The 24,203-nt window shown below is 39.1% G+C and overlaps 1 protein-coding gene across 5 annotated transcripts in view; it reads left to right on the top strand.

Moving 5' to 3' along the window:
• FNDC3B (fibronectin type III domain containing 3B) overlaps nucleotides 1–23,823 on the top strand; it is a 333,064-nt gene extending 309,241 nt beyond the window's left edge. For 3 of the 5 annotated variants that reach the window (XM_058556344.1, XM_058556345.1, XM_058556348.1), the window contains 3 exons: nucleotides 3,586–3,752; nucleotides 6,582–6,709; nucleotides 16,191–19,723. In XM_058556344.1, coding sequence (XP_058412327.1) covers nucleotides 3,586–3,752; nucleotides 6,582–6,709; nucleotides 16,191–16,502 — 607 coding nt within the window. In that variant the 3' untranslated portion in view covers nucleotides 16,503–19,723. Of the gene's footprint in view, nucleotides 1–3,585; nucleotides 3,753–6,581; nucleotides 6,710–16,190; nucleotides 19,724–20,720 lie in introns of those variants that run through there. The other 2 variants (XM_058556347.1, XM_058556346.1) reach the window with 2 other exon arrangements.
• The last annotated feature ends 380 nt before the right edge of the window (nucleotides 23,824–24,203 follow it).

Here is a 24,203-nt window from a genome sequence, read left to right as displayed (position 1 = left end):
GCTAAACTGGCTATTATCGTATGAAGGTCATATTTTCAGAAACCTAAAATTGACAGGTGAAATTTTATGAAGAATTTTCTGATTGATAAACTGACTTGTATGTTGAGTTGAACTAGAATCTGTATACTTATGCATTTAATAAATTTCTTTGTTAAAAGAGTAAAATAATATGAAATTAGAAATAACTATGATAAATGATTTCTATATTATAAAAAGTATTAATACTGAGTTTCTCTCACGTCTGTCACCTCACAGTCTTATTCGTGCAGTTTTCTTTCTGCTGTTACCTCTTTTGCTTCCTTAAGAAGCAGAGGGAGGGGAAACTTTTCAAGTGAGAAAAGTGTGAGCTTTTACACAACATGCAGACTTGCTGTCTCTGTCTAATGGCTCCTGCAGCTCTCGGTCACACATCAGGGCGAGAGGATTAGGGGAAGGTCCTCAGAAGGCAGTGGGTACAACTGTCTTGCTTTATGCTCAGCTCCTTCTCACCTTGGGCCTGTGTGTCCACCTGAGGATGCGGGCCCCAGGAGGACACGGTACATCTGTTTCTCTAGGTGGGCATTTGGTGTGGGAGTGACACCGTTGATGTTGGCTGTCTTGGAATGTTTCTTCCCAAACTCTTAGGATTCCGGATGTCTCTGCTCCCCAGCCCCATGCCTCTTTTACTCAGGAGGGAGCCTGTGTTATACCCATCACCTTCCCTCCACCTCTTGAGGGCCCTGTACCTAGTTAATTACGTGACATAGGAATTGACCGCTATACATTTTGGCTATTCTCATAGACATTTTGAGAACAAAATAAGAGAACTCTCCTTCCCCCAAGCATTTCTCCCCATACCTTTTGTGGGGGGTAAGGAGGTCAGACAAAGCAGTGACAGCTTTCGTCAGAGCAGCAAGCAGCTCATGATTTATTATTGCCAGAGTAGACAGTGGGCTAAATTAAAGGACTGGTGAGACACACACTTATTCTAGAAAAGACTGGAGGGGGAAGAGCTACCCCTTTCCCTCCTGTTCTCAGCACTCTTCTGCTGGGAGCTCCAGGCTGCCAGTTCCTAACTTCCTGTCCAAGGGAAATTCCAGCCGCAGAAATTCCTGCAGCTGCCTGAACCCACCTTCCCTGAATGCAAGGTGATTAAACTTGAACCTGAAATCCTCTGAGCAAATGCCTCCTTCAGAAGCTTCAGTCACTCCAGCTTTTTTCTAGAAACAAATGTAGCCTTTCTTGTATTTCTAAGTAACACTATCCCCAGACACAGACAAATGCCCTAATGGCAAAATTTTAAAGTTCCTTGTTACTATCACCTGTTTCTACAGTGCTTTTTATAAATAGGAATCAATTTTAAAAGATTAATAAAATGCTGTGGCACAAGAGCAAGGCGAGTTAAAGGAACAAGATAGCTCCTCTAGAAACAGCAGATTTTGATATTCTTGAAAATTGATATGTATGCTGTTTGCTCTGTTTAGGTGGCTCTACAGAATTAGAGCCTGAATCTGCTTCCGTAAATGTGACCGCGAGTGGTCCTGCCTGCATAGGCATATTGAACTTATTTTCAAAAGGAAACACTCTCCTTGGAGCAGGGCACGGGGCAAGCAGTGCTGTGCTAGTAGTCCTCTGCAAACTCCTTTAAAAACCAGGCGTTGCTCCACTGCTGGCGGCCTGGGTTTGGATCCCAGGCGCGCACCAACACACTGCTTGTCAAGCCATGCTGTGGCGGCGTCCCACATAAGGTGGAGGAAGATCGGCATGGATGTTAGCTCAGAGCCGGTCTTCCTCAGCAAAAAGAGGAGGATTGGCATGGATGTTAGCTCAGGACTGATCTTCCTCACACACACACACACACACACAAAAACAGGCTTTGTTGCTGGTTTGTAATGAAGATGTGACACTTTTACTACTTAAACTATGACTTCCATTTTGTGGTATAATTAAGGACAATTACTCCAATTAGAGATTCTAGCCCAGGTGAGGCTGAGTTAATAAATGGCTGTTTGCCTCTGGCATTAACAAGGGTGTCTTCATTAAGGTGGTGGTGTGTCAAGAGCACTAGATAGGTTCCCATGGTATTTGTGGGTTTCAGCCTGGACTCTGGCTTTCCCTGAAATAAAAATGTTCAGCATTCAGTAGAAGATGCTTCCTTATACAGCAAAGCGGAAGGAACATTAAGTAGGTGAAATAACAGGGGCTCAGGAATTCAATTGCAAAGGCTGATAAACACATGGATATTTTAAAGTAAGCGTTGACTCTGACAGATTTTGTAAGCAAGTTGTTTAATCTCTATCCATCCAGAGGGACTGTTCTCTAGCACACGAAAGAGCTGCTGCTCTCCCAAAAAGCCTGCCCACAACAGGACCAGCTAACCCACACTATTAGGTCTTATTCATCTTTGAATCCACAGAGCCTAACACACCACAGATGTTCAAGAAATGTTTGCTAAATGAATGCATAAATTCTGCTCACCCCTTATGCCAAATTGGCCTAAGAGTCAGACATTTTGAATTGTGAGTATATCATTGACCGCCTTCCAGCAGGATCTGAAGACAGCGGATTGTCCTCAGATGCTGTGACGAGGCACTGGAAACTGGGAGAACCGACTGACCTGTGTAGGAACAAGGCAGTGTGGTAGGACTAACTCATGCAGTGGGTCTCAAAGTGTCTCTGGACCAGCAGGATTCAGATCCTGTATCTGCTAAAGATCTTGGATAGCTTATGAGAAGTTATAGTTAACTGTACAATTTTGGAAATGACATAAAAAGATGAATGATGACAGTATATTGTCGTTCTAAATATCCTGTTTCACTTTGAAAATATTAATTTTTCAAGATCCTAAGGGAAAATACTTGAAATATAAGGCCTTATTTTTTATCTTCATGCCTTCTATGGTTAAGTCTCATGGACATATTAGTTAGCAGAGAAGTACAAAAGAGTCCTGGTTCAGATGGGAGGAGGATCCAGGAACTGCCAGTCTAAGCTGTCCAGCTCACTTGTGCTGTTTTCCTGTTATTTTGATTAACCTAATAGATGATTCTGAGCAAAGTAATTTTTTTTCTTTTTACTTATTTTCTCAAAGATCTGTAATCCTAAATGTCTTCTTACTAGTTTGGGAAAGGGGCTTTGAAAGCTCTTGGAAAGATAAGAGTTAAATTAAGAATTTTCTAGCTAAACCACATTTATTTGGAAAATTCGGGTAAAGAGGACGTTGTATTTCTCGGGTGCTCAGTTAACATTAACTCCATTGCCTAGAACATAGTAGAAGCTAAGTTAACAGTATTAGATTATGTAGATATGACCATTATGAAAAATTTGAAATTTGTTTTTTTGTTAGTAAATAAAAGCATGAACAACTGCTATTTCTAGAATCTATACCATATTTAAAGGGATCTCATTCTAAGCTTTATATGTGCTTAAATTTGCATTTGTCTTTTATGTAAACATATATTAGACATTAAACTTAACCATAACATAGCAACTGGGTGATTAATTCAGACTGTATGAAAAGCATTTACCAAGTTGGCCCAGTCTGCTCCACTAGTTTGTATCATAATTAATTTCAGGCGGCTAATGGATTCTGTCTGGTCCCTCCTCTAGGTTTATTTCAATCTACAGAGGACCCAGCCACACCTACAAGGTCCAGAGACTGACAGAATTCACATGTTACTCCTTCAGAATCCAGGCAGCAAGCCAGGCTGGGGAAGGACCATTCTCGGAAACCTACACCTTCAGCACAACCAAGAGTGTCCCCCCCACCATCAAAGGTTTGTAGACAGCATATTCTGGCAGCTCTTCTGTGAGAGTAAGGAAACGTTGGGATTTAGAGTAAAAGGCTCGATTCTGACCTTAAATGAATATACTCTTCTAATATTTCTAATATCAGCAAGATAGAAACAAAAGAACTTTCTAAATTAAAGGAGAGGGCCTACCGATAATGACTTTTCTCAAGTATTTATAAATAATTATTATAAATAATTTAATAGTGAGACAGTCTTATCCCCACAGTGGATAGAGGGACAAAGACAAGAAACCGACCCAAGTGACAGACTTGGGGTTAGAAATGCAGGTGTATTCCTGGTGTTATAGCACTTATGACAGTTTACCACAGAAGGTTTGAGAATCTCCCTTCCCAGAGACATTCAGGAGGAGCAGAAGTTGGCATTCATCTTTGGATGGCGTTGGTGCCTAGAGATTAGAGACTGATGTAGGCAACTTCGGCAGCCTGTTCCTCTGGCCCACAGCTCTCGCTGTGGAGAGATGCCTTCGGAAAGCTGCAGCAGTGGCCTGTTCTCATCTCCTTGGGTATTTGTCTTGAGTCTTGTGAGTGACTAGTTTACTCCCTTCATGGAATCGGGGAATGAGCACAAGCCTCTCCACCCAGGTTCTCCTTCTATCGGGTCTGCCGAGCCCTCATCTCCTGTTTCCAGCCTCAGAGTTATGCCTTCTGCACAGCTGGCTCAGCCCTTCCTGCCCAGCACCGAACCTAGGCCCAGCCCCTCATGGACTCCTGAGCCTGCACCCCTTCTGTCCCCAGTAGCGTGATTCTTGTGAAGGTCCCCGCTGCCTATCTTGTGGGGATGGGCAGCACTGGTGATTTTATCCAGCTGCTTCCCAAAGTGACCCTGAGGCTGACAGATAGCAAGCAGCCCACCTGAACCAGATTTTACATGGGTAAAGTGAGGGTTTGCTATATTATTTGGGTGGCTCGGGGGGTGAGCACAACCTGTAAAAAAGGTCCTCTCTGCATGTGGCCCCAGGAGCAAGGCCATTTGACTTACTGCTTCTACATGGAGGAGCCATATCAGCTACCACCAGGGCCCAGAGTACCTTACAGGAGTGTGAGGGGCCTCCAGGATCGGGGTCAGGATCTGGTTTGGATTCTGTGAAGGTTTCCCATAGCTCCTCCCAGGGTACTGTATGGTAAATACCTTCCCTCTGCTTCCCTGCCCCTCAGCAGTCCAGAAGCTCTTGAGCAGTTGCTTCTTAATGTGACTAAGAAGCTGGTAGAAATGGGTATACACATGCTAGGCCTTGCTGGGTCACTTGGGCAGTAAGTGCCTGGCCCTTTGGTACAGCCTCGCCTTTCAGTGTGACAGAAGAGATTCCTGAACACACTGTGACAGATGGGTTTGTTCTGACAAGGTTTGCCATATTCGGCAATTAGCAAACTTCAAGGTCTTTCTGGCACTAACTTTGCCTCTCAAAGTGACTGTTGGTGGAGATTCGTTTCATGGAAACTAGAACACTGAATTGATAGCACTTGCATTTCATGGTACATTACTTCGGAAGGACAGTTTCTTCCCACTGCCACGTGATCAGATCCTCTTCTTCTTAGACTCAGGAAATTGTTGTCTTAGCTTGAGAACTGTTTAGTCTGATAAGATTCCTTATTTAGTTTTTCCATAAATTGCTTGGAGTTTTGGCCAACTAATTCCAAATTTTTTTTTTAAGAAAACCTTTATTTTCCTGAAACGGTATTGTACAGAATTGCAAATAGAAACAACTGCTTTTAAAGAATTAATTTCAAGTAATTAGAAATTAAAGAAGGAGGAGGTTTGGAGAGAGGAGTTATACATTCTAGTTACAAAAGAGAAAAATAGCAGATACTGAATTAAGCTGTAGAAATATCCCATAAGCTATGAGAATATATTTTAAAATTTTATAACATTTTAAGTGCTTTACTACAAACTAATATAATTTAGCTTTAAACCAGAATGATGAGTCTAGTAGGTGAGAAATAAACTAAAAAATATAAATATAACAATTTTTATTTTTTATAAAAATTTTTAAATTATTTTTGGTGAGGAAGATTAGCCCTGAGCTAACATCTCTTGCTAATCCTCCTCTTTTTGCTGAGGAAGATTGGCCCTGAGCTGACATCTGTGCCCATCTTCCTCTACTTTATATGTGGGACGCCTGCCACAGCATGGCTTGTCAGGCAGTGCATATAGGTCCATGCCCGGGATCCAAACCTGTGAAACCTGGGCCACCGAAGTGGAGCGTGTGAACTTAACCACTATGCCACCAAGATAACTTAATTTTTAAAAGCTCGCACTGTGCCCATTCTCTGGGATTTACCTCAAATGTCACGTGTTCCTCAGACCTTCCTTAGACTCATGCACACATGACTTTCCTCCCCTGGAACTTCCTAACATTTTGTTTATACCTCATTTAATCTGCATTATATTATGTTTCTTTCTGTAATTGTCTCATACCTTGCTCTCTCCTTCCCTCAACTAGATCTTAATTTCCTCGAAAGCAGGGTTTGTCGTACCTATTTTTGCATTCCCCCAAGTACCTAGCACAGGGCCTAATCATAGAAGGTGTTCAGTAGCCATCGAAAAAATAACAAAAATGCGACCTAGTCCAAGCAGTTATTAATAGAATAATGAGCAAAAGGTTTTTCACCAATGGCTGCTAATCATGGAGTATCTTCCCTGAGTAAGAGTGTCCTGCTGATTTTATAGGATGCTGGGCAAGTAAACTCCCCTCTCAGGGCGGCACAAGTGTTCTCTTGCTAATATTACTAAACTGTTGACTGTTAATGTGATACTTTGAATTTTGAGCTAGGATGTATGGATTTTGTATTTCAGCACCTCGAGTAACACAGTTGGAAGGAAATTCATGTGAAATTTTATGGGAGACGGTACCACCAATGAAAGGCGACCCTGTCAACTACATTCTGCAGGTATTGGTTGGAAGAGAATCTGAGTACAAACAGGTAAGACCCAGTGTGCATGGACCTGTGTGGCTCATCAGAGTTGGGCTGTCTACTTGCCTCTGCGTGTTTCCATGCATGATTCAGTGACCAGTGAGCTACATTTTTCTTAAAATCAGTCGTAGAAACTGCCCAACATATACCCATTACCTAGTTCTTCAGGGTACATAAGCCCTAGTTTACATTTTATTTTGTGTGTGGTGGTATTCATCTTAAATTTGTAGTTCTCAAGCATCATCTTGCCTTGTAAAGTGTTTTAAGTTCTGTATTTATGTTTGATATTGGCAGTGCTGTTCGCAAATATCGAGTCTCTATGTGATTGAAAACTAAAGTGTTAATGGTTTTACTGTAGAGGGGAAGTAGTCTCAACCTCACTACTGAAGGCTATGTCCTGTCTGCCTTTTTTGTAGAAGTTATAATGGAAGGATAAGAAATATGACCTGTCAGCTCTTGAGGCCTGTGAGTCAGAAGCTCTGGGTCACTGCTTGTCACACTTGAATGTGCATGGGAATCACCTGGGAACGTGTTAAGATGCAGATTCTGATTCAGTAGGTCTGGGGTGAGGGTTCAAGCTCCCAGGTGATGCTGATGTTGCTGGTCTGTGGACCATAATTTGAGCAGCAAGACTATTAACAGATCGCTTGATAAACCCACGCAAGAGAGAATATAATTGGAATATAGCCAGATCATTTGTCACACCCCTTTTTGATCCTTAATTCTTCCAAAGCCACACGTTATTGGTCACTGGCTGTTATAGATTCCAATACTCTGTAGGTTTCTGTAATGTTCCCAGGAACTTAATAACTGTTTATGTGAAATCAAGATAGAATACTGTTACTCCATTAGGAAAGCTGAGACCCATTCCTTACCAGCACTTTTAATAGGGGCATAGATTTATATCGAATTCAGAAAGCTGGCGATAAATGCCACCTGTCTTCTCAAACATGAGCATAATTTGTGAAGACTTTTTTATTCAGCTCTTGAGGCTTCAGATACACAAAACAAGTAGAAAATAATTTGACTCAGGGTTTTTGTTAAATTGCTGGTTGATGTTCCTTATGTAATAATAAAGAATACTTGAAAATAAAAATGTATAAAGTGAATCAAAGAAAATTTTGGTACATTTCACTGTACTTTGTTATGAAGTGTCAGATAAAAGAATGAATTACTTGAAGCACATTTTGCAAAAACTGTGTTTGAATTATGACATCCACCAGTATTGATTAACATCAGTGGCTATTGTCACCGAAGTTTCCATCATTCCTCTTAAATAAGAGCAAAAACTATTTCCTTTCGGTTTCCAATCTCATTCTGTATAGTAACCTTACATGTGTAAATAACCTTACGTGTGGAATTGTTTCCGCTTACCAGAAAGATATGGTTGGTTTCAGGGTCACAACTTAAATAGAGAGCAGAGGATTTTCCCCACTAGACTTAGTCATCTTTAATACCAGTAGCATTTTCCTGTTCCATAGCAATGTAAAAATGGTTAAAAGATGAAATATTAGAAAATTTCACGACATATCATTTGACACAACAATAATTCATTTCCCAATTCATCACACACTCGTCATTGTATTTTAAAAACCTTTTATTCCCCGTACCGTGCTTTTCCACCTGTTCTTGGAAAAATGTTCTGCTTCTCAAAGCACAGTGATTGCTGTTTTACGTTGAAAAAGCAGCGTTATTTAATATCTATTCATGTCAGGCATTGCTAAAATATAGGTAAATCCATTCAGTAATTTAGATTTTATTGGTAGATTGGCTGTTTTGAATCTACTATTTGTTTAATGTTCTGTATTTAGACCCATGGACATTTAAATACTAATAATATGCAATCACATGTATGCCGCAGAATATATTTCTTATTGTGAAGTTACAAACAAGAATTTCTTGTTGAAAATAGGTGAAAACACAGTGGAACAAGCAGGCTCAGTGGATAGGGATTAGTGTTCTTCACATAACCATGTGTTTCCTACATTTACCGAGAAATGATTAAGGTGGGTAGTGGTACATGAAAAGCCGCATCGAGTCAGGGACAATTTGTACTGAGTTTTTTGCTTCTCTCTATTCAATACGCATTAACTTAAACATGATGTTTTGAGTATTTCATTCACTTGTTGTGGACATGAGATAGGGAATGAAACCTATTTATATTATGTGTGCAGAGTAATGGTTAAAATAATTATAGTGCAGAGATAACAGGCTTTGAATTCACAGAGGCAAAGCACAAGAAGATGAGAGGTAGCCATGGCTGAGATGCACCACGGCAGAGCTGCAGGCTCTTAGGGAGCACTGTGTACACCTCAATTAGAGCACTAATCAGACAGGGCCCACTAGTGTGTGGGCTTCTGTTATTCATTTTTATTTTCCCAGGACTGGCATATAGTTAGGCACTCCATAAATGTTTCTTGCGTGCATGAAAGAGGCAGTTTCAAAGGAACAGGGTTATTTATACTTGCGGTGGGAAGTGGATTTAGAAGTGATGTTTGTAACTTAGGTAAAATATCACCCGTAATAGGAGGATGTCCTGCTCCCCATGCTTATTTTTACAGGCAGCATGTGGCAAGGGCCAGAGCTTTTTCTGATGTTCTACTTGAAACATTGACTTTCACTTGGCCTTGGTTCTAGCTAGTCGGCTTTCTTTTATTCAGCTATCATGATGTGAGGCAAGCAGCTGGTTTTAATTATGAAATAATCTCTTAACAAAGTATTAAATCCATTTTCACCTAAAATTTTACTCTGCCTTAGAATGCATGCATATATTGATTTGGCTTTTCTGCCATTTAATAAACATTCCAAGCACAACCTTTTATCAAGAAGCTTGAAACTTCTTTTCAAACAGTCTTAATTGTAAAGCATTCTTGAAAAGAATGAAAATTGTATATATATGCAGGTGACTGATTTGTTGTTTTGCACAAGATGTAACACAGACAGTTTAGTACATACATAAGAATGTAAAGCAAAGTAATTCATATTTATATCCCTATTCAGATAGCAATAATTTTTACAAAAAATACTTAAACATTGAAGATGAGAAAAGGGTAACAAAGTAAAAAATTGTTACCTATTTGGAATCAGAATTTGTGACATATCATTAATAGTATTGGTGCTCAGATTTGTTGCATTAACAAAACCTTGGAAGCATCTGAAAATTTATGGAACTTTATGTTTAGTTTGATGGCATCTCTGTTTAAATATATTTTTATTTTGTCTCATTTTGTAGAATATAGTATTTGGACGTGTATTGATTCTTCCTGGTATCGCCTAAGGTCCTGTGAGGAAAGGTCTTCTCTTAACATAACTATTTGAAAGTCTTGGAGCCTATGTATTTTTTAATGGCTTTCAATTCCGTTCCCTAATGCAGAAATTAAACGGTGAGGCTGTGACTGTCTCACTGAACAATTTTTTATTTTTGCATGAATAAAGGGTCAAATCCAAAACAAAATAAGAATAGATCAAGATGGAGATATTTAAAAGCCTCATTTATTTTACTGATTCTTAATTTTTTTAGGTTTACTGGTCGCTTTAAGTATCTGATTAAGACCATGACCCATTATACCAGAAAAATGCTCATGCATGCATCTATTTAAAGTTTCATATGAAACAAATTTATATTCAATTTCATGGCGTCCATGTATAGGACTCCGGGTTTATTGAGAAACTGTTAGGTGCTTTGTACTGTGAAGGATGCGTGGTGTATAACAGAACAGCATGCTCAGTGCTCTCAGAGCTTGTCAGCCCCTTGGGGTGAAAACAGCATACCCCCAAGAAGTTCAGTAACAGTACCCTTGCCTGTCCTCTTCAGCTCAGGGACAAGGAGGACGCCTGCAGGATAGCAGATTCCCTCTTGAGCTTGGGGGCTAGGGGGCAAGTCTGCCTCCCACAGTCGTGTGATGTTGGAAGAATTAATTCACCTCCCAGAGCCTCGGCCAGCTTGTTTCAAAAGTCAGGATGCTAATCCTCTAACTCAGGGTTACTGTGAGCATCAGATGCATTCCATCATGAGAAGGTGCTGTGTAAATAACAGTGCTGTGCAGTTAGGTCTCCTTTTCCAGTTCTTGGGAGAGGGGCAATGTCAGTAAGGAGATGCTGACATTGGCCCAGATACAAGCCTCCAGCGATCCTCCCCAAAAGGCTCTCTGTTTAAAGGATTTCAACTATAAAGCATGTTATTCTGAATTAAGGGTCACAGATTCTGCATTTCGGTTATCTGGGTGTTACTTTAAATCCTCCCATTTGGAATAAACATGTCAGAATTACTTTAAAATATATTGTACATCAAATCAAGAACAGAAATAGTCTTTGTAAAAATAATATTGCTTATATTACTTACTGAGATATTGTGATTGGTTACTTCAATAAAGAAGATCTTAAATGAAGCTATGCCTTTTAAATTGGGTTGAGGCAGGAGGAGAAGCCCATAATGGTGCCCCTGTCAAAATGAATGAGAACAAAGGAATACGAGGCACGGCCTGCTGCTCTGACTTGCGAGCTGCACGGCCCCAGGAAAAGTCACCTCAGTGCAGGCACAGCTGTGTGGCAGGCCTGATCACCTTCTGATTTTGTGACCTGTGGCTGTGATTATTTACACAAAAACGAATTAGTTCTCTCAAACCTCAGGAACCAGAATCCTCAGGAAGTGGAGGGTTGGGATTGTTTTACTTTTTCCTTAGCTAAGAATTAATCCAAAAGGCTTAATAAGCATTATTGACTATTTCTAAAATATATTAGAAACTCCATATTTTCTATCAATACACTGAAAACAAGTTAACCATTGTTAATGGTTCCATTTTTTTTACGATGATGGCTGTGCCTGTACAAAACTTTTCCCATTGCCTCTGTGGTTTGTATGTGTGTTCTAATACTTAATGTTCACGTTTTCTTGTTGCTGGTGATTATCCCTTCTTTTCAACAATGTGGTATGAGAATATCTACTTGAGTATTTGAGGGTTCTAATTAGAGAACATTGACTGAGCATCTACTTTGTTCAAGCCATTGTGCTGGTTGCTATGGAGACAAGGAGATAATAGAACACAGTCCCACACTGAATATATTTATCATAAATACATTTTTTAAAAATAATGTTAACATTGTGTTGCAATGCTTATAAGACAGGGGAGGTGTTCCAATTAAAATGACAAGAATGGCTAAAAGAAAAACATACTTACAAATTAAAGCCTAACTTTTGATTGGACTTGTCATTAAGGAAGTTCCCTTCAATTAGATACTCATTTTTCCTTCACAAAGCTTTTTGCCTAATGATACGAGAAAAGTAGCATTCCTTTGCTTTCTAAATACCTTTTCAGAGATCTTCACTCCGAGGAGTTAGAGTTGAGAGGTACCATCAAAAGTAATAAATGATATCTGTATTCAAGATTCTGTGAACTGGGTTGCTGGGAAGTTAAATATGCTCCTGGGCCAGCTTTCTTAAAAGGATCTAGCCATGCAAATTCTGGAAACCGTAGAAATCGTTTAAATAGATAGAATGAACATTTATATCCACTTTGCAAAAGTCTGTACAACATCTGTGGGGATAGGTTATTAAATGATATTCTGCACCAGGTCACTGTTTAATGGCAGACATTAAGAGGCCGCATGACAGAAATGCTGCCCAAGTCTTTGCTTGGCGCAAACTGGGTAGGGGGCTGCTTTTCATACGTCATCAAGAGAAGGCAGTGCTTTCCTTCTGGGGCAGCAGGAACGAGGGCAGAGTGATCTGGGAGGTGTTTAATGGAAACACCAGGGAGATAGTGGGGCCCTGTGGGAAGACAAAGTCAGAGGCCAACCTAGGGTCGCATGATTGTCATTAGATGAGGACTAAAGTGGAGGGTGGGTGGTGGTAGCATCACTACCTACCAAAGGGAATGGAACAAGCAGAGGGGGGGCCATTCTAGTGGTGAGCATAGTGGTTTGAGTTTCAAGGGCTCTCAGCTGGGTCCACCACTCTCCTTATTTGCTGTGAGACCTTAAGAAAGTAACAGCTTCTTTGAACCTGTTTCTTCATCTCTAAAATGGAAGGAATACTCACCTGACAGAGCAATCAGGAGGATTAAATTTGATAAATTTGCTTTATCTCCAGCATATTCCTTTCACAAAACATTTTTCTCATACAGTTTCTCATTCAGTCCTCTCTCTCGCTTGGAGTTAGGTTAGGTGCTGTTACTATCCCCATATGAAAGATGAGAAAACTAAGGCTCAAAGCTGTGACCTGCCCGAGTTCACAAAGTGGCAGAGCAAAGCCTTGTTAGACCTGGGATCCTGATTCCAGTTCCTGAGCTTGAGAAGAGTCTGCCCGGTGCCTCCCAGTGTCCAAGTCAGACCAGACTCAGTACCCCAGGGTTGCACAGAGGAAGAGAAGGGCTCCAACTGCTACAATATTTCATTTTTGATGAGTGTAAACAAATATTTGAAGTGGTATGGCCTCTGAAAGAATCAATAAAAGAGGCGCAGCAGGTAACCTTGCAGGTAAGGCTTTTTCTCCAACTCAGTCAACATCCCAACATTAACTTAGCACCACCGTCGAGTCAGAACGGATTGTGTGCCTGGGACGTTGCAGAAAGGGAAACCAAAGCTCAGATGGCAAGCGTGGAGGGGCCTGCTTTATCAAACTGGCATACTGGTACCGTAGATTGCAAATCATTTCCTCCGTGAATGGTCCCAACAGTTCCCAAGAAAAGACTTGTCTCAGAAAATACAAACTTGAGCATTTAAATTTAAGAAATTAAATTAAGAAAGTAAAGAACATTCACAATTAAAAGATCTCTTTAAAGGGGAAAAAACGTACACCATTGTTTTCCTGAGACCACCCACATGTTGGGAAATTCATAGACAGTTCCATCATGGTGTAGTCAGAACTCTTGAATAGTTGGTGGTGTGTGGGTTTGGGCGGTCACCATGACAACGAGTTCATCGTAAAATGACCATTTAACTAATTCATCATTAGAACTAGCAGTGAGAAAGGAGTGGTCGCTCAGTACCACCGGGGTTTTCTCACAGTTCTTTCGTTCTTAGTTGTTCCAGCCCTGTTCTGTCTGTAATTCTAGTTACTAAGGCTCACGCCTTAGTTAGTGAAAAACTATGGAGTTTTTAAAGAAACAGGGTAACTCCCCAGGAGGAACATGCTTCAAATCTTACAAAAGGAATAGCAACAGTAATGATGAATCTGGACAAGTATGAGAAACAAACAGAATTGGTTTTCTGGGGCTTAGTCACTAACCAAAAGTACGATAAATAAGACACTTAAAATCTACTTGTAAAGTTTGAAAATGAGGGAGGAAAAATCTTAAGAAAAAGGCTAAATATCAGGTGAACATTGGAATTCTGATTCCTTTTCTAAACCATGAGATCCTTGCGTTGTCATTCAATTTGCCCATCACGAAACATGTGGCTAGTACACTTGTGTTCACTGGTGGAATGTCCTATTTCTTGGTAGAAGTTTATACACCAGGCTTTATAAACACTAAACATTTCTAGATTCCCATTATCTCTCAATAGCTGGTGAGTGTTTCAGACAAAATTGAGATTGTTGGATATACTCTTTATTCTCTAGGGAATTTGTATTAAAGGGGAAAATTGTCAGCTTTAGTAAAGTAGCCTGTTGCTAGGCTGAAAATACCCATACCTATCACCCTTAATTGCTGTGTTTTAAGAATGTATTTGGAGTTGTTTTTAAGTTCTAAATGTATAATAATAGCTAACTTTTACTGTACAGTTACTATGTACCAGGCATGTTTAAGCATTTCACAGATGCTGCCTCAGTGCCACTAACGTAGAAAGGGTTCAGTTAATTTTACTTTGTTGCTTAATTACTCACCAGGCAAATCTCTTATTCATTTGGTTGAGTTCCGGCTACTTTTTTATCTCTATTCATTGACTCTAATATAAGCTGTGAGTTTTTATGTAATTTTAATCTGATTATCATTTCCTCTAAATTTTTTGAGGATTGGTGTCATTTTGATAGAAGAACCTTGTGAGACTTCCCTCCCTTCTCCTCCCTCAAAGTCTCCTATTAGCTTTAGTCAACTCAAGAGTGATAATCTCTAAGTAAACTGGTAGTTTTCAAGTCCCTGTAATAGTAAGCTTCGTGATGATTATATTAGAGTTAACAAAGGGGAAGAAAACATCCCAGATCCTTAATGGAAAAACACAGACTCGTCAGACAGGGAGGAAACACTTACCATTTAATTATTTAAATGTTAGTTTGTGGTGAATTGGACTTCTTCAAAAAAATTTCTGAAGAAAACAATTAGGCAAGCCACAACACTGGGAGAAAATATTCACAACACATATCTGACAAAGGACTTATATCCAGATTATATAAAGAGCCCCTGCAAATTAATAAAAGCAAACAAATTAAAAATAGGCAAAAAGACTCAAACATACTCTTCACAAGAGAAGGTATATGAATGTCCAATAATAAGCACATGAAAAGGTGGGAAACATCATTAGGCATCAGAGAAATGCAAATGAGGTAGCATTGTCACCCACTAGAATGGCTAAAATATAAATGACTGACAATGACAAATGTTGATGAGGATGTGGAGCAACTGGAACTCAAGTCATACTTTGCTGGTGGGAGTGCAAAGTGATACAATCACTTGGGGAAACTGTTTCTCCTGAAGTTCAATATAGATTTTCCCTATGACCTAGCACTTGTAGGTATTTGCCCAAGAAAAATAAAAACTTAAGTCCTCAAAGATTTGTACAAAAATGTTCATAGCAGTCTTGTTATGTAAAAGCTCCATACTGGAAACAAGGCACATGTCCATCAAAAAGAATGGATAAATTGACTTGTAAGCATACAATGGAACACCACTCCACAGTAAAAGGAACTCCTACTGAATCAGTAACATGGATGAATCCTGTAGGCACACAAGAGTGCATATTGTTTGACTCCATTTATATGAACTTCTAGAACAGGCAAAACTACAGGATTAGAAGTCAGAATATTGTGTACTTCTTAGGGCTAGAGGTGGGATATCTTGATGGGGTAGTGTTAACATGGTGTATCCGATAATTGTCAAAAAATCATCCAACTGAAACTGCATTTTATTGTTTGTACAAATAATTATTTTTTAATTGTTTCAAATTAAAAAATGTTAATTTGTTCTGTGAACCAAGATCATGGAGCCCTCTGTAAGAATTGTCATCTTCTGATTTATAGCCTAAATTATTATTAAAATATAGCTAGATGTGTCTTGCTTACTTATGTCAGCTGCAGTTCTAGTCAGTGCCTTATCTCCTGTCAACAACGGAGTCACTGAATTTTGTATTATGTTTTATTCAGAGTGGGCTGGAATACCTTTTTTTATGGATGAAGCACAGATTGGGAAAAATACCTCTTTATATAACTTTTGTTGTTGTTATGGAGATAATTTAAACCAAGCTGGGTCCACGAGGCCCCCTGTGTTATATGATCAATGCTTTAGAGATCACAGTGATGTTATAAATTAATTGACCAGGACTTTCCCTTTTCTTGAAGGTATACAAGGGAGAAGAAGCCACATTCCAAATCTCAGGCCTCCAGACCAACACAGACTACAGGTTCCGCGTGTGTGCGTGTCGTCGCTGTTTAGACACCTCTCAGGAGCTAAGCGGAGCTTTCAGCCCCTCTGCGGCTTTTGTATTACAACGAAGTGAGGTCATGCTTACAGGGGACATGGGGAGCTTAGATGATCCCAAAATGAAGAGCATGATGCCTACTGATGAACAGTTTGCAGCCCTCATTGTGGTTGGCTTTGCAACTTTGTCCATTTTATTTGCCTTTATATTACAGTACTTCTTAATGAAGTAAACAAACCCAACAAAACTAGAGGTATGAATTTAATTAATGCTACACTTTTTAATACACACATTTATTCAGATACTCCCCTTTTTAAGCCCTTTTGTTCTTTGATTTATATACTTCTCTTGTTTTACAGGTTTAGCTAGGAAAAAAATATCAGTGTTTTGGTGCACCTTTTTGAAATGCAAAACTAGGAAGAGATTAAACTGGATTTTTTTTTTTTAAAAAAAAGAAAAAAAGCAAACCAGATACCAAAAGCTAGCATTCTTATGTTTTCTCTTAAATTTTCAGATTTGCCTTTATTCTGTTTTCACTGATGTCTTTTGCAAGCCTTTGATTTTTTTTTTCCATGTTACAGTTTAGTAATTTATATTCACCAGTCACTTCTGTCTTGATCATGGATGTCTGTGAACGTGAATCACAGTGTGTGTAGTTACAGGGCTAGGATTTCAGTGTCGTCGGAGTATTACCACCCAGGACAACAACATGCGGAAGATGTGTTCACTCAGAAAAGGCTGCCCTAAACAACCATTTTGTCACTCAGTTATTTAACTGTTTAGCTCATTTAAATCAAAATGTGTACTTTAATCTAAAATGTTTTAATAATCTGTATTTCTTATGATTTTAACACTATGAGCTGCCTGTCTAAGAAATCAAGTAACCAAAATGCACCTATAAATTATGGAGCATTGTAGATGTTACCACGTCGATTCATAGCAGTAACTTTAAGAGGGCATTGTGCAATAGTTAGTTGTTTCCATGTTCAGCTGTTGTAAAAGCTGCTTTAACTTGTTTGTTTGTCTTGTATATAACTACTTCTAATCACTAGAGTTATTATATTCTGTTATGTGTGACCAGAATTATATGACGAGAACTGGTGACAGTTTAGTGCCTCTGCCCATTGTCCACGATCTACACTAATTGTGAGCAATCTTCTTACACATCAGCTCATTATTTTTGCAAGATTTGCCTTTAGGCTGTTCTTTGAGGTATCAATGAAGTGATTGAATTTCAATACCTTAATTCAGTGCACATAATATTAATCTAACAGCGGATGAAAATTGATAAAACCCAAAAGAGAGTTATCTAATATGTAGTTCCTATTTTTTGTGGGGTTGACCTGGCCATGTGTGGAGAGGGGATGGTATTTGGTGGTAAGCACAGGGTGTTTGGGGGTCAAGGAGCCTAGATTCTCTCCCTGGATCTGTCACTAACTTGCTGCGTGACCTGAACACGTCACTTTACCTCTCTGTGCCTCAGTTTTCCCATGCATTAAAAATAAAATAAAATAAAGTAAAAATGGGGATTCTAATGTTTGTAAGTGCTTTGAGATCCTTGATCAACAGGTGCTATTGGAGTGCAAAGTGTTACTCTTGCATGTTTATTTTGAGTCATGAGATAATCAATTTTAACCCAAAGTCATTGGATTATTTATATGAAGTCCATAATGTTCGAGTACCTCAGGGACATTTAAGAGTTGGAGGTGCAAATATATTCCAAAAGGGTGCAACAGACACAGTGTATCCCCCTGCTTCTGTTTTTGTATATTTTTGCTACTTGGTTTTTCTTGATCATAGCTATTTTGTGCTTGGTCTATGTTGTCTTAAGATGCAGTATCCTGTACTAGCTTATAATATTCCCATACCAAAGTCATGGGGAAACCAACATTATTTTGTTTTTGGTTTATTTATACTATATTCTGCATACAGTACTTTAAATGCCAATTACAGTGCAATCTTTATTTATTGTAAAATTTTTTAAATGTACTTATGTACTAATTTTCCCTTGTAGCATGTTATTTTTTTGTGTTTTATACTTTTGTAATTTTAGGTCAGTCTTGTTTCTTGGCAACATCTGTAGTATTATCAATCTTCTGACATTTTCTTGTGTTTTTAAAGATAAGAGCATCTAGTGCATTAAATGCCAAAAAAGAAAAAAATCCATTAGCAGTGATTGAAACGTTTACATGTACCCAAAAAACCATAATCATCTCTTGAAAGAAAGTGCTAAGATCAATGAATTATTCTGTGTGCCTATATTGATGTAGTAAGTACTAGAGAGTTCTGTATTTTGTTATTGACTATAATAATTAGTTTAATTAGCCTTGCAAACTGATGGCATCAAGGTAAATATATTTTTGCCAAAGTTCTGGCCTTCCAAATCTCATCCCTGTATTTAAATGTGTATTATGATCCACTCTAACATTGCATCTGCATTTTCTGACACAATTTCATGCAGGTGTTTTGGGGAAAAGACATTTTTTAAGGAATTAAGATTCAACTGAGTACAAGAACCCTGTTTGCAGAAAAAAAAAAGTCTCTTTTTGAAACACTTCAGAACTGCTGCTATAAAGGAATTCTCTGAGTTGGTTGAAATTTTTTAAATGAAATAATACTTTAGGCCAAAATTGCTATGAATATTTGATCTTTTTCGAGGTTTTCGTACTATCTGTTTAAGCACCAGAAAGCTGAAGTGTGTGGAACACTAGCTGTCGGCACTTTATTTTATTGCTCTCCATTATTTGGTATTCCTTATAATCCCTTGGGTCAAAAAATTATTACTCTATCTGGCACTGTTTTCTATCACAAATATGTATATGTGATATTGATATATAACTATATATATTGCCATTACACACGAACAATAAAATAAAGTGTTATATTAACTTTATCTCTTTGCCCTTTTGCAATATGTAGGAATGAGTGAGGAGCTTTCTGATGCTCTATTTGTCAAACCCACCCCTGGCACAAGAAATTCCAGTCATGTGAAGCAAACTGCCCTTTGTCCTCAAAGAAATCATTTAAGAAGAAAACTTTTTTAAAAGATTTTTTTTCATATTATCTGCCTTGTTCTTATCAACTTGAAATGTTGGCATTTTCTAACCATGTTTTGTTGGCTACAGTAATTCAGTATTCCTGTCAAAATTGAAAAGTGCCCTAATTGAATGTGTTTGAATGTTATCCTTGCACAATTCTTTAAATTGAAAGACAAAATGTTTTACCTCACTGTTGGACATACATTCCAAGCTTTTCAACTCTAGGAGGAAAAAAAATAATCATATGTTTTCCTGTATTGTAAATTTTAGACTATTTCATATGCATTGTATTAAAACTGCCATATCAATTTTAATGTATAGATTTTGCAAATACTATGCTATATGTAATACCTAACTGTATCTGTAGTGTATATGTAATATATTTATGCCCAATAAATGTTTTAATTCTTTCTGACTTAAGTAGGGTTTTTCTGCCATGAATAGGATTGCTTTTGTTGTTGTTGTTACGTTTTAAAAACTTAACATCCCAGAAGTTGCAAATTCAAATGCCTTTAGAGGCCAGGCAGGTGGCATAGGGGCTGATGTGTACCGTGCCATCTAAATAGGCAGGTGCAGCCCAGCTCCTGCTGGTTGAGGTGCTGCAGGATTGCCGGTCACAGTCACAAAGAAGCTCAAAATCCAGATTCCCCTGTATGGGCCAACTAAAATGTGATTGTGGACTAAAAAGGCCTATGGGCTGCCAGTTTAATTTGTCAGTCTGTGTGGATAATGTACCTTTTTGCCTACCATTCTATCTATATGCCAAAATTCAGGAGCCCGGGTCTACCTCTGGTCACCCAGCACCCGGGATGTCCCCCTTCATGATGAACTTACACTTTTGACTCCTCCTTTCCTGTCCGAGTCTTCTGCAACAACAACAACAACAGCAATACAAGCGTAGTGTTCCTACGACAGCTGTGGTTTCATCATTGTACTTAGATTGTTTCGCTAGGAATCCCTACTATCTTTTTTTTTTATTTCTGGGGGAAAAATGTATGGAGAAACTAATGGTTTATAACTCAAATCTCACTTTATTATATAAGGAATGATAGCCATTCTTATGAGTAAAAATGACAAATTGAACACACCAAATTTTGCATGCTTCTGACACTCTACTGAAAATGTAGCAAAGGATTTTTTTTTAAGTCACAACTCCCCTCAACACTGGGAAGAATGGGAGAGAAATTATTAACACCAGAAGTTTGGAAACCTAACCGAAGAAAGCTGAATTCTAATTTAGCAGGGAGGAAAATGAGCAACGACTCAATTTACATGCAGAATACCCTGAAGGCTTAAAAACTGATAGAAGCATGTCCTTTTGAAGCAATGGTGAAGGGGGAGAGAATAGTATTGGTTGAAAGCTCTTTAAAATGCCATTAGATCCGTAAAAATCCCTTCCCATTTTTTTTCAGCTGGTCAGTTGCCCCTCCACCTCTGCCGAAGCTTATGGATTTATCCTCAGGAGAAGGGAAAATAGAAACTGCCTGGACTGGGAGGCAGTCTCCACAGCTGAGAGTGAAGGTACCATATCAAAAATGAGATTCAGTGAACATAGGCATATGGGAGACTGTTAGAATCTTCCCTGAAGAGCCTCGTGGGCCAAAAAGATCTAAAGATCTTCGATGAAGTGGTTCAAGCAAGAGCACCCTCCAGTGGTACTTCTCAGCCTTGGCTCACAGTAGTATCACCTGGAGAGCTTTTCAAAATCCCTATTTCTAGAACACACCCTATACCAATAAAGTATTTCTGGAGCATCAGTTTTTTAAAGTTCCCCAGGTGATTTCATTATACAGCCAAGATTGAGAGTCACTGCCCTACGGTGAAACTCTCGGTCAACAATCCCCTAACAGCTTTGTAGTCCTCCGGCTTAACCAAGGGTAACTTGACATCTGATGAAAGCTGCCAACATGCATGAAAAGTTCAAAGTGAAGACCTTGGAAGAATCAGGCTAAGGGAGAAGAAGCTTCAGAAAACATACCCCCAGAGAGATGAGAAGAGAGAAGTCATCTGTAGACTGAGGATAGTATGCTATTGAAAAGGAGCACTTGAAGAACGTGAAAACGTTCTCGGAAATTAAAAACTCAGTAGAAGGGTTGGAAGCTGGAATTAAGAGAGTAACCCAAAAAATAGAACAAAAATAATGAAAAGATAAAAAATTAGGATCAGACCAGGACATTGAATATCCAAGTAATAGGAACTCCAGAAAGAACACACAATGTAGCAGAGAAAATCATGAAATACGTGAGTTTCCAGAATGAAAGGGCACAATGGTGCTCAGCACAATGGATGAAAGTAGGACCTCCACTAAGGCACGCCATCTTGAAATTTCTAAACTCTAGGACCAAGAGAGGCTCCCCAAAACATAGAAAAACTGGTCACATCAAAGGATTAGAAACCAGAATAGCTGATACTCCTCAATAGCAACACTGGAAGCTAGAAATCAGTGGGGCGAGTACGTCAAGATTTTGAAAGAAAAAGATTTCCCACCTGCTTATTGTCAGTCAAGTGTAAAGTATCATGAAGACATTTTTAGAAATGAGAGATCTCACAAATTTGCCTCCCGTGCACCCTTTCTCAGGAAGCTACTAGAGGATATGCTCTCCCATATGAGTGAATCAACCAAGAAAGAAGCATCCATGGGATTCTGCCTTCAGTGCTTTTCATGCAGGTCAGAAGTTGGCTCTCTGGCCCTTTGCCCCGGAAGGATTTATGCAGCTTTCACTTTATCCCTTCCTTACCCCCAGTCACCGTGTGTGCATAATGTTACACACGCACTTCCCTAAACAGAGGGAGTACAAAATGATCCTTTTAAACACCTCCTTGGGCTGTTTAAAACTAACAATTGAATCTGTGCATGGGTACCCTTTATTCCGTGTGGTGACTAAAAGAATTTCCCACTTCCACTGGTAGACTGTAAGTGCCTTGGAAGCTGGGGGGAGGGAATGTATGTCCGGGGCAGCAAGTCTCCTCAACTCTGCAGCATATAGCACGTTATCTGGCTCATAATAGAAGCTAAAAGTTTGTTGAATTGAACTCAGTTGACTAATTTGGTAGGAAAAGTTCACATAGCAGTGATGTGATTCATAAGACTCTTGCTGCTCCAAACCATAGCCTTTTGCCATGGATGTGTTATTTGTGATGCAATATTTTGATTTTTTTTTTTAATTGAAGTAGTCATTATTTTAAGTGTGGAAATTTCACACAACATACTAGGATTCCAGATTGTACTGAGATTTGAAAGACCTGGCAACTCTACGTCGTGTTCTAAAATGGTGGTTATCAACAGAGGTGAATAGTAGCTGTGCTTGTTGGTTGGGGCATTTGCTCTGCAGTTGACCCCATTTCCCGCCAGATGCCTGGCATGGATAGGGATGATGTTGTCTCTTCTAATGGAAGAACATCTCGTTATATTCGTCTCCATCAAAAGTGAGTAAACAGGGGACAGGACTGAGTAAGGACGTCCATCAATTTGCTTCTCCGAAAAGCAACAGAAACACTGGCAAAAAATTGCCCAAAAAGTTCTGAAAACTTTTGTCTTGAAGAACCACCAAGGGTTGTTCAAATCAACAATTTGAACGTTGGTGAGAACAGCAGGTTTTATGATATTTTAACTCAATCTATCTCCACTCTCTCCAGCTCCCCAGTAACCTTGAAAACCAGCAGCCCTGCAACCACCAGAGGGAGCATGCTGGGTTTGTCTCATCCCCAGAGTGCTGTCACTGTTGATCCTGTCTCACGGCTCCCTGGAAAATCCCCATTTGCAGGATGTTGTCATTATGTAACTTGCCCCGGAGCGCGCTCTGTGGGAAAAACCTTATACCCAGTACATCTGTTGAAAAGTAATCAGTGCAATTGTTTAACCCTGTAGCTACTTGAGGCTGCAATACCTTTGCATTTGGGGCAAACAAGATCCTGGCCAAAAACTTCAAGATCTGGGGACTGAGATGTCTACAGGGGGCTTTTTAAAGCTTGTAATATAGTTCTCAGGGTCTAGAAGGCCATGTGCATGTGCAGAGCTATGTATATTCTCAGGAAAGACCTGAGAATGCCCCAGCCTCTCGCTTCTGACTGATGGTGGGGCCTTGTACAGGCAGGGAGTGAAGGCTAAGGCAGAATTGTGAACTCCCCATGCATTGAAACTCCCTATGCATGTAGGGCTCCCTATAGAGAGCCCCCCGACAGAGTGGAGGACTTAACTCATTCAAGACATTTAAGGAAATCTGATCAATCATTAACTGACCATTAAACAGAATAGAAATTCCAGTGGCCAGATGCAAAGAAAAAAGTCTGGAAGGATATGATCTGAATTCATAACTTGTTTTTACCTTAATATGGAATGGGGATGTGATGATCAAAGAGGATTTTAGTCTTAACTGTAATATTTTAGCATTTATGTATTGTGTAATAAAAATTCATTTTATGACAGACAAAACCGTATTGAAGAACTAAAATTCCTTCCCTTTTTCTGAGCCAAAGGATAAATAAAAGGATGCTTTTTAATTTTTTTCCCTAGGACTGAATCTACCGATTTTTTGTTTTCTATCCAAACAAGTTATAAGAGAAACACGTTCAATTCAGATAAACAAAATTTCTTGCAGATAGGAGCCATTGAATGCTTATGATTTTCCACCCTCGCAGTGTTTCCCAAAGTGAGGAGGTATTCAAGGTAACTGTAATTGGTACATGGTCAATGTATTTTAAATTACGTAGTTTTTGTTGTCTGTACTAGGGAAAATTGTAACTGGCATATCAACGAAAAACAGATTAAGATTAAAATGGGTATTTGAGTTTACAAGAGAAATAAAACAAGTAAATAATAGTGCAGGTGGTACTCAGATACGGCAGAAATCATAGGGCTGATAGGCAGATTTCTCAAGTTTGAGAACAATGCACCA

This window comes from Diceros bicornis, chromosome 15 (genome assembly GCF_020826845.1).
Source record: "Diceros bicornis minor isolate mBicDic1 chromosome 15, mDicBic1.mat.cur, whole genome shotgun sequence".
Taxonomy (NCBI): Eukaryota; Metazoa; Chordata; class Mammalia; order Perissodactyla; family Rhinocerotidae; genus Diceros; species Diceros bicornis.
This window is presented reverse-complemented; position numbering and strand designations above follow the sequence as displayed.